This window comes from Stenella coeruleoalba, assembly GCF_951394435.1.
Source record: "Stenella coeruleoalba genome assembly, chromosome: 3".
Classification (NCBI taxonomy): Eukaryota; Metazoa; Chordata; class Mammalia; order Artiodactyla; family Delphinidae; genus Stenella; species Stenella coeruleoalba.
In genome coordinates, this window is record NC_137148.1 from 63,845,456 (window position 1) to 63,856,955 (window position 11,500).

At 39.3% G+C, this 11,500-nt stretch overlaps 1 protein-coding gene across 2 annotated transcripts in view; it reads left to right on the plus strand.

The window, feature by feature from the left end:
* The window catches only part of MSH3 (mutS homolog 3), a 181,314-nt gene extending 171,746 nt beyond the window's left edge, over positions 1-9,568 (plus strand). The window contains exons 23-24 of one of the 2 annotated variants that reach the window (XM_079916011.1): positions 6,178-6,349; positions 8,684-9,567. In XM_079916011.1, the coding sequence (XP_079772137.1) occupies positions 6,178-6,349; positions 8,684-8,792 (281 nt within the window). In that variant the 3' untranslated portion in view covers positions 8,793-9,567. Of the gene's footprint in view, positions 1-6,177; positions 6,350-8,683 lie in introns of both variants that reach the window. The other variant, XM_079916010.1, reaches the window with a different exon arrangement.
* The last annotated feature ends 1,932 nt before the right edge of the window (positions 9,569-11,500 follow it).

An 11,500-nucleotide genomic window follows, 5' to 3' on the forward strand; every position in this document is an offset into this window, starting at 1 on the left:
CTAGAATCCATGTCCTCTGCCTGCAGGTTCTCTTCTGCTCTGTTAGAAATGGTATATGGGAGCTACAGTATTTTTCCTAACCTTCTGCTTACTACTCATGTCACAGAAATGAAACATTTCGTGAAAAAGTACATCATTAGCCAATAAAAAAAATTCAAGTGCTGTAAGTAATATAGTAGATTTTAGCTTTTTTTTTCCCCCTGTTCAATAATAATTTTTTTTTTTTTTTTTTTTTTTGCGGTACATGGGCCTCTCACTGTTGTGGCCTCTCCCGTTGCGGAGCACAGGCTCCGGACACGCAGGCTCAGCGGCCATGGCTCACAGGCCCAGCCGCTCTGCGGCATGTGGGATCTTCCTGGACCGGGGCACGAACCCGTGTCCCCTGCATCGGCAGGCAGACTCTCAACCACTGTGCCACCAGGGAAGCCCAATAATAATATTTTTAAGCTGTGGGCCAGTGATGGCTTATGCAGTTGGTGTGCTACAATGGAAAATCCATTATCAAAGATACTCCAGAGTCCAAATTTTATTTTGGTAAAGTAATAAGTAAGGATGGACCTGAAAAAGATATCAGGCAACTGGCCCAAATAAAACAAAGCACTGGACCTAAGATAAATGTAATGTTAGGCAGTCCTGGCCTTTTACCACCATGCGGTCTTGAAAAACACATCATAAATTCTCTCATGGAAGCAGTTTTGTATCTATTCATCTGCATCCAAAGTGACAGGAGGAGCTTATAAGCTAAAATCCAATGGGATAAACAAAACAGAGTTCACTAGCAGGGAAGGGTCAGTGGTAAGTGTTTGATGTGAACTGACTACTAACCCAGACCCTTACATCTTAAGTGTTTTGGCATTTTATTTTATTGATTTAGATTTTTATTCATGAACATAATTTTTAAAAACTAAATAAAGCTAAAGACTCATGCTAACAGGCAGTGGTCCCCTGCTTCCATCCTTTTATTACTCCACGGCCCCTCCCCATCCCAGTCCCAAGGCAACTGCTTTTGACTCTTTCATCCATTTCTTCATAGTTCTAAATACTGTGCTTATTTTCCTATCTCTTGGTTCATCAACCTGACACAATATTTACTGACTTCTGTTAAATGAGGGTCTTCCGCCCTCCCTTCCCCTTCCTCCTGGTATAATAGTTTCACATTTTTTCCGTTTCATTCACATTCATTGTTTTCACTATTACTGCCAGTAGGTATTGCTTACTCATGAGCCAAGTATGTTTTCTTTCTTGTACAACATTTTTCTTGAAGGTAATAATTGTTTTCATTCTTTCATTGTTTTATTTGAGTCTATTGTTGAAAATTCCTGTATCCTCCAATAGCTTTGCAAAACACCTCTCTAGACAGTTTTCCACATGACTGAACCTGTTGGTTCCAGTTTTCCCCACTGGTGTCATTCTTCCTGGAGCCCTTTGTCCTCCTGCTCATCTGAACTGGTTGTTTCCTAGGCCTGCTGCCCAGATGTTGCTGTCATCCTAGGAAGTCTCTTAACCTCTCCTCTGTGCATTGGATTGCACGTAACAGAACACTTGGGCTCACACCAGCTCAGACGATGAGGATACATATAATCTCGTATTACAGGAACCTCAGGAAGGGTGGGCTTCAGCTCGTCTTCTATGCAGTTCTCCAGGCTTTGTCTTCCTGCCCTGCTGGTTTCATCATCAGACTAGCAGCAAGATGGCTGCAGCTCTTTTGGGCATCGCATCCAGAATTGACGATGTCGGAAGGAAGAAGAGGGACCAGCTTTTCCTGTGACTCTTTCTTAGGAGCAAGGGAACTTTTCTTAGATACCCACTAGCTTCTCCTCAGTGTCCTATCTCATTTTCAGGATTGAATCACATGATCATTCTTAAACCAATTCCTAGAAGTAAGAATGGAAGGGATAACTTTGATCAGCCTAGACTAATTGGGGTCAACATTTGGAGCTGGATATGAGGACACTGCTCCCTGAGATAAATGGTCAGGGAGTTAATTCCTTTATAAATCAGGGTTTTCTTAGAGGTGGAATAGATTTTGGATAGGCTACTAATAATATCAACTAAAGAAGGTAAAATTTTTAAGATTTTGCATGAATGAAAATGTCTCCATACTTTCACACTTGATTTATAATTTAGCTAGGGCTAGAATTTTAGGTTGAAAATAATTTTCACTCAGAAACTTGAAGCATTCCTCCATTGCCTGCTTACTTCCAATATTATCCCTGACTGTATCTGTGCTTCATCCTTTACCTCTGACGTAATTCCTCTTCTGTCTAGATTAGAGGCCATTGGTCATCAGTAAAATGCCCCAGTGACCTTCTGGGTGACTTCCAAGATACTATGCTTATCTATTTCCTTTGGTGTGGTAGATAAAGCAATGGACCAGCAGTAAGAAACCTGTGTTTTAGTCTCTTCCAGTCCATAAGATGTTGGAAAAGTCTCCTAACCTCATCCATCTCTAAATTTTTATGAATCTATCCTAAAAGTGACTTCAGAAACTGTTTGATCAGCACACATCTCTTTAATACCTGTCTAGAGGAGTTTTGCTTTAAAACAGTTTTGCTAAGTTTCCCTGTAACAAACAGAAACTTGAATGATTACTTTCACTGACTCTAAGCAGTGTCAGATAAGCTTTTCAGTAATACCTGTTTAAGAAATTGGTCATAGCTTACAAGTAGGGTCCTCACTAAGAACTTTTATTTGAAACTGTAAAGAAATGAGTCATTTTACCATCTGCTCTGCGACCTGGCTCTCTCCACCTCCATGTTTCCTTTGTACACGCACACACGCCTCCCTCTCTCTTTCTCTCTCTCTTCTCCCTCTTCTTCCCTCTCTCTCCCATGGAAGAGTGGTGAAAGATAGTCTTGAAGTAGAACGTAACTATAAAAATAGCTCCTTCAGGTGATTATGGAAGAGTGGTTACATTATTTACCTTGATGCTGTAAGAACTACCATAATTAGTACTAAAGTAGAGACCAGCATATTATGACAAATTCAGCAGTTGTTTGTACTGAGTTATGTTAATGAGTTTTTTGGGAGCAATATCATATTTTATATAATTTAACTATATTTAAGAAACATTTCTTAGCCAGCTATATTATATATACTACATCTTATATGTATATAAAGCAAAAAAAAAAGGAAAAAGCCGTCAGCAAAGCAGTGTTTAAATGAGGGGGTTTTGTGGCATTTAGTAGGCTTTCAGAAAAGGATGGATGGATGGATGGATGGGTGGATGGATGGATGGATGGGTGGATGGATGGGTAGATGGATAGGTGGATAATGAATGGATAGATGGACTGACAGATGAATTAATCTCTTTCTTAGAAAGGTCAGTATGGAGGCTAGGTTATAGAGGAGAGGCTGGAGGTGGAGAAATCAGTTAGGACTAACCCAGTTGAAGTGATAAAGGCAATACTTGTCTTTGAGATGAAAAGAATTGGCTTTTTGATACCCCACTGCTGTTCACTTCAGTTTGGGTCTTGTGAGCATTGAAAGGTAACAAAAAACTATCCAGGTTAGCAGGTACTGGTTTCTACCTGCTTCTTTCCTAGTCTTTTCCCACCCACTTTGTCACCTGTTCTTTGTGTTCCTTAAGTTTTATTTGGAGGCAAAAGGTATTCTTAGTGCTTTGTAATGTGAGTTTTAGTCTACGTATTTCTGAGAGTGTCAGCCTTCTTTTCACCTCCCACCTCTAGCACCCACCCTTAGAAAGGTATTATTTGTCTGTTGCTGAATTCTTAGAGGAGATTAAAGAAAATTCCATTATCCTTTTTCTCCGTTGTGTTCAGTCTTTTGGCTTTTTAGCTTTTAGCTGGATAAAAGAATAAAGCATACACATTTATCCAATGAAATAATATATGAGAAAAGCTCCTGATAAACTTATAATAAGTATACTAGGGTCTTAGAAGTCATTGTGAATCTGGTTCACCTTGGACATTTTTGCAATACCGTGCAATTATATTGAATTTTGTAATACAAGCTGCATAATCCCGAGCTGCTTTAGGTTTATCAAAGATTAAACTGTATGCAGCTGTTGGGGAAGAATTTGTTCTCTACCCTTCTTGGTTCTTTGGCTGGTCTAATAATCAAATTAACATAAGACAGATTAACAGGAGAAAACCAAATTTAATTATGTGTCTACGGGGGCCTCATAAGAATATGAGGGCAAGTCAGGCAGTTGAGGCTTCTGTGCCATCCTGAGCTAAGGAATGGGATAGGAGACTGGGCATCAAAGGGGAGGACGGTAATTCACAGGGAAATAAGAAAAACAGATATTTGGTAATTAGATGTTTGTCTTGCCCTATACATAGGTCATTCAGATAAACGTTATCTGTGGTAACAGTCTGTCTCTGAGCCAGGCCCCCCCCTACCTCCATCTAAATTCTTTCAGGCCGTTGAAGGGGGAGCTAAAAAGCCTTTCCTGAGCCTGTGGGGCCTCCCCTGTCTTCAGCCCCAGACACTCTGCACGCCAGAGTGGCACATCTTGGGAAGGCTTGTTCTGAATCCCTTCACAGTCTTGTCTTTGTCTTATTGTACTTCATCATATCCCAATTCTTTAGAAGTTTTAACTTCATGTATATGTACTGTGTGGTAGACTGTTCCCCAGGAAGCAGATTCTGAGGTTTACATGCCGGAGTTTATTGGGGAGTGCTCTCACGATCAATGCTGGGTTACAGTTATAAGGCTTCAGCCCACGCTGCAGAGAGCTCTGACGAGGGTTGGTCCTTCAGAGTTACCTCAACTTCGGGTGAGAGAGCCAGGCCTTATACTTTTTATTAGTTATCTACTGTTGCGTAATAAATTACCCCCCAAAACATAGCAGCTTAGCACAGCAAATATTTATTATCTCATAATTTCTGTGGAGCAGGAATCCAGGGGCAGCTCAGCTGAACACCTCTGCCTCACAGTCTCTCACAGGCTACATCATGGTATCGGCCAGGGCAGCAGTCGCTTCAGGGTTTGACTGGGGCAATCCACTTCCCAGCCCACTCACATGCTGTTGGCAGACCTCAGAATAGCCACTTCCAAGTTCACTCACGTGGCTGTTGGTAGGCTTCCAGGCCCTCACTGACTTGTTGGCCAGAGACATCAGTTTCTTTCCATGGGACCTCCATAGGGCAGCCCACAATATGATCACTGGCTTCCCTCAGAGCAGACAAGCCAGAAAGAAAGTGAGAGTGCCCAAGACAGGCCACAGTCTTTCATGATGTAATCTCAAAAGTGACATGCCATAATTTTTGTCATATTCTATTCATTAGAAGCAAGTCCTTTGAACCAGCACACACTCAAGGAGAGGGAGTGACACAAGGGCTTGAACACTAGGAGGCAGGGAACTTTGGTGGCCATCTTAGAGGCTGCCTGCAAACCCCCATAGCAACCAGTCACTGGACGCAGGTTTCCCAAGATGGGACGCGACCTTGGGTGCAGCAGTTCTCTTCAGCTGAGGACGTTCCCAAAGAGAGCACACCGCTGAGCGTTGCAGGCTTAACAGCCTTCCTGACAGTTGGGGCAGTAAACCCTTCAGTCCTGAGTGGGATTTGGGTGGTACCAGACAGCATCCACTTCAATATGTATAGCTCTTAGTTAACTAGGATGTTTAATAAGCCAGAATTTCTCGGTCTTGTTATTTAAACTGTGCAACATGTAATATTTCCTTATCTGTTTTTGTGGTTTTGTTTCTAGCACTCTTAGAAACATCTTTCATATATGTTAATTTACAGAGTGTATTACAAGACTGGTGCATATATTCTTCCACTGGAAAACACTTTTTCTTTTTAAATCTATTTTTAAAGGAGAAATTGTATTGTACCATGTATCAGAATCACTCTTTTTTTGATATAGAAGGTCAGTGGAAATTTTTCAGCAAACAGCATAAAACTAAATACTTCTTAGCTTACAATGAGTAATTGTTAAAAACCATTTTAACTGAGCTAAAAGATAGATTCTAAATGCAAAAGCATTTTCAAAGCAGTATTTACCCTTTTCTAGATATGTAGTATTGATAAAAGGAGCTAACAAGGGATTAGGAACAATGGATTTCTTTTTCAGATTATAAATTTTAATTGAATAAAGTTATAAGAATTGTATGTTGTCTTTAATCCTCTAATTTCTTTCAACTTTCAAGCATGGTTTTCTTTCTCTCTCTCTCTCTCTCTCTCTCTCTCTTTTAACTCTATTTTTTAGGTGAAGAAGACCAGGTTCCTGATTTTGTCACCTTTCTTTATCAAATAACCAGAGGAGTTGCAGCAAGGAGTTATGGACTCAATGTGGCTAAACTAGCAGATGTTCCTGGAGAAATTTTAAAGAAAGCAGCTAGCAAATCAAAAGAGCTGGAAGGATTAGTAAATATGAAAAGGTCAGAATGATTGTGCTGCATTTTTTGATTTATAATGAAATCTTCCAAGTTGTCCCAGGAAGAGGATTGTCCTGTAAATGAACATCAGCACTTCCTTCAAGTGTCTCTTCAAGTATTGTGAAACATTTAATTACAATAAAATGAAAACAGCTCTTACCAAAGCTCACGTGAATTCACTCATGCCTCTCTAGTCAGGTCTTTATTAAGTTGATAAATTGGTCCTTTTAATCATTTTTCTAAAGAATTAACTCCTTAATATGTACCAACACATTCGTTGCCTAAAATATTCGTTTATGCAAAAAATTACTAATGGAAACCTCAATATATAAAATGTTTAGAGTACTTCTTTTATTCATATATTGCATTCAGATATGCAGTAGTTGCATTCAGAAATGAAGAATTCTGTCAGGACAGGAATGAAAATAATAATATCACATAACTAGGTGATTAGAGTCAGTATCCACACGTCACTTACTTTGTGGATTTGTTTGTGACAAAGTTTTCATTCTAACCGACTTCTCCATCATCTAGGAACGCTTTTGTGAATGCACTCACTTTTTACCCTGGATAGCCAGCAAGTATATAGTCAGTATATATACTAATCTTCATATAAACTTGCGACATACTTCGGAAGGAAGATATTCCTAGGAAAATATCATACTAATAAATAATAAATTATAGCCTTTTTTCCCCAAATATAAGATTATATTATAAAACAACATAAGCTCCTCACCTACCTCCTACCCCACTCCTTCTCTGCTTGGAGAGTCTGATCGGCCTGGGGCAGGACATGATTGCCCTGGTCCATAACCATATGACCAGGAGTGAACAGGCTGTTAGTCCAATAGAACATCTTGGCTGACCACTATACTGTAAGAATATGTTTTAGTTCTGGAAATCATCCCCTATTTAAATATTGAGATATTAACACCTAATATTAGTTAAGCACTTGCCAACTTGTATACTGACGTACAGTTGTGCAACCAACTTCTCTTTCTCCTCTTCCTGCCTCTGTGGTTCTGCCTTGCACTCCACACTTTGCAGTGGTAAATGGTGGTGAACCAGGTCCAAAGTGCTGGAATACTATAAAAGACATGTCGTTTCCTCTGTTGACTTTCTCTTCTGGATCCTTTCCTCAATGCCAAGTTAGAAACAAATGTTATAATCAGTGACCGCTTGTTTCTAGTTATTTGTAACATAATAGATTAACATAAAATTTTTCTAGAGAGAAAAGTAATCATCTGTGAGAGTTTAAAAATAAGCTTAGCCCGTAGTTCTTTGGGCTGATTTAAATCCTCTCTTGTTGTCTTCTTATTTTTCTTTTTCCCTAAAGAAACTAGAATAAAACTTTACTACAAAAGATACATAAGCACGATGGTGATAAAATATGAGAGTTTATACATGTTGCTGTTATATAGCCTATAAAGCAAGAGCAGTGAAATTCACAGGTTATTTATAAATATTTTAACTCTTCCGACTAGTATATGACATTTTGAAATCTAGAAAGTTATCTTAAAAAGACAGAATTATAGAAAGAGGTTGCATTGGGATGGAATCTGATGATTTATCAGGATACACTGCATTTATTGTTTTTCCTTTTCACTAAAAGTGCCTGTCACATCGATTCCATTGGCAAGATCAAAGAAAGCAAACTGAATCCAGTGCATTCATGTGGGTTTGGTAATAGCTAATATTTATTGAATGCTTGCTGTGTGCACCAGCAAGTCTGGGCAGTCAATCCTTTGCAGCAGCCTAGACACTGTGCCAGTTACTGTTCTTATTGCTTTACATACATTAACTCATTCCTTACGACAGCCTTGTGAGATAGGTACTGCTGTCATCCCCATGTTATAGTTGGGGAAAATGAGGCCAGGTGGGGGTAGGAAGCTGACCAGGAAACCAGGGTCACACAGCTAGTTGGTGCTGGAGCAGTGATTGGAACTCATATACTCCCTCTTCAGACCCTAAGTAGGTCTCTGTTATGTTGGCATTTTACTCTTTCCATAGCCTGCATTATATTATTAAATCAATTTTACTTTTCATCCTGTGAGCACACATAGCCTCTGGCTGAGTTAGAAGAGGGAGGAAGCTGGGCTTTCCCCTCCCCAGAGTCAGAGAGCTGATCAACAACTTTGGTCTCTTGATTATAATAGCAGCACTGAAAAACTTGTTTCTCAGGAAGGCTGATGCTTCCTGACATAGCTTCCCAACCACAGTTTCCCAATCACCTTGCCTGTGAGTCTAATGTTACAGACTTTTCATAGCTTTCCATGAAATGTACTGGCCTCTAACAATTTCATTTATAAAAGAAATAGTATTTTATTTTCTCTCCAGGAAAAGGCTAAAGTGTTTTGCGAAGTTATGGACGATAAATGATGCAAATGATTTGCAAAAGTGGATGGATGAGTTCAAACTGGAAGAAATTACAGACTGCTCTTCCTGATGAAAATGAAGACTACGTTTTGGAACCAAAAAATAGAGAATTAAAAATACCAATTGTATAAAACAACTCTCTAGTAACAGCCCATCTTTGTGTGACCTGAGCATAAAACCTGACCGTGGTATATTCCTGTTAGAAACAGGGCGGCCTTTTGTGTAGAAAGTCTGTTTCAGGTTCCTGCCATCCTTTTAAAAGTATAAACACTTTTGAATATTAAGATTTCTATCATGTCATTAGAAAATCTCATGGACGGTAAGATTCAAATAAAATCAGAAACTTCTAAGTAAAACCTGGAGTGGTAGAATATATAGTTCATGAACTTTTAGAGCGATATAAAAATTTAATGCATAATTTTATTTGTTTCAGTTCAGATAATTTGCAACTGGTTGAAATGTCTTGCAGGAATATACATTTTCATTCGAACTAAAATAATTTTATAATGCCGCCAGTTTATTCACTGTAAGCATAAGAATTTTTGAAGAGAAATAGAAGGTATTATCAGGCTTTTAGAAACTAGAGCACAGAAAGAGTAAGGTCATATGAAATTTGAAAAGCTAAATATTGTCATAGTTTTAAGCAATTTGAAGATTGTTGGATTAAATTATTTGTCATTCATTCAAGTAATAAACATTTGATGAATACTTGCTATAATATATGATTTTTTTTCATGTTGAATTTGGGGGTTCTCAACTATTTGGGACATTTGTTACTTTTTAGGTTTAATTGTGGAACCAAGGTTGCTGCTTCTCCCAAGTACACAGAACTGAGCTTTCCCATTTTGGACCTTTCTGCTAATTGATGTAGCAAATGTATGGTCTTCCCGGTATTGAACCTATAGCCATGTTGATTCATAACAATGCTACCTCCCTGCATGTTTAGGGTGACAGTGCTCAGCTTTGTCCCTGAGCTTTTTATAGCACTTACAACCTGGCTTCTCATATCTATTCTTTTTGTTTCTAAATATATGATCTTGCACAAAGGCTTTCCATCCTGTTTCCCACTCGGTTTTCATTCCTACTCAGTGAAATGCCTTCACTTGATGGCCACATTTCTAATTTCTTCTTTAGATTCTTTCTTTTTTTTTAGCTGCACTGCGCAGCTTGCGGGATCTTAGTTCCCCGACCAGGGATGGAACCTGCGCCCCTTGCAGTGGAAGTGCGGAGTCTTAACCACTGGACCGCCAGGGAAGGTCCCTTTAGATCATTTCTTACAATGGCCCTAACAGTGAGCCCTGGACACAGTCAATTAAGTCTCCCCAAGTTGATGACGAGCGGTTGGTTGCTATACTTTTGGGTCACTCACGCTTTAGCCCTGTGATTCCCCACCTTTATGGAGTTAGAATATGATGTAGTCTGATTCCTCCATCCTTCCAGAAATATTAACATACAGTGAAATTCTCAAACATATCTCCAAATAGAATTAGTTGGGATTTACTCTTTAAATTTTAAAAATAACACTTTTTAAGCAATGTTTCAATACTCCATAAGACCATAAATGTTTTATATTAACAGAGGTAGTGCTGTAACCTTACTGGCAGGCCAGCAGAAAACGGAGATGAATCCAGGAATGTCACGCTCATGCCTGAGGGAGCTGCGGGGACCAGCAATCACAGGTCATATCCAAGTGGATAGTTGGGGCTATCTCTGGCTTGCCCAGGCCAGTGTCAACATTCAAGCAGGTAAGAGTTTCAGGAGCAGTGTGTCCAGGGAGTGACGGTCCACAGTGTCTGGCAAGTGACAATGTGGAATATTACAAGGTAGATTCTCTAACATAAAGCAGGATATCAGCCAGCCAGCCAATTTGCAGGAGGTCAGGCCTGCTCCAAGTTTGGAAGAAGATCAGCATTGCCAAACTGCAATTCTAAGTGAGGCTTCTTCCCAGCCAGGGTGCTGAGGTGTTGAAGGGAAAGTTGTGTCAGAGTCCTAGACATGAAGATTGCACACGTGCCATGGAGACTGGCAGGAAAGATGCCATTGATTGGGTATGTACTCCAGGTATCACACTTAAGGAGTGCTGCAATTCTAATATTAGATATAATGTCTTTGAGATCCTGATTTGATTTCCTTTAGTTATATACCTGGAAGTGGGATTGCTGGATGATATGGTAGTTCTATTTTTTATTTCTTGAGCAACCTCCATACTGTTTTCCATAATGGCTGTACCAATTTACAGTCTCACCAACAGGGTACAAGGGTTCCCTTTTCTCCACACATTCACCAACACTTGTTACTGCTTGTCTTTTTGATAATAGCCATCCAAAGGGGTGTGAGCTGATATCTTGTTGTGGTTTTATTTGCATTTCTCTGATGATTGTAGTCAGTTTTATAACGTTTTTATCACCCTAAAATCTGTTCTCATTAGCAGTTACTCTCCATTCCTCCCCCAAATCCCCAGTCCTAGACAGTCACTAACCTGCTTTCTGTCTCTATAGATTTGCTATTTTGGACATTGCACATGAATGGAATTATACAATATGTGGTCTTTGGTGTCTGGCTTCTTTCATTTAGCTTACTGTTTTCAAGGTTCATCCATGTTGTAGCAGGTAGCAGTACTTCATTCTTTTTCATTACTGAAAACTATTCCATTATATGTATATACCACATTTTGTTTATCCGTTCATCAGCTGATACACATTTGGTCTCTTTCCATTTTTTGGCTATTATGAATAGTTCTACTGTGAACATTTATGTACAGATTTTTATGTGGCAAGC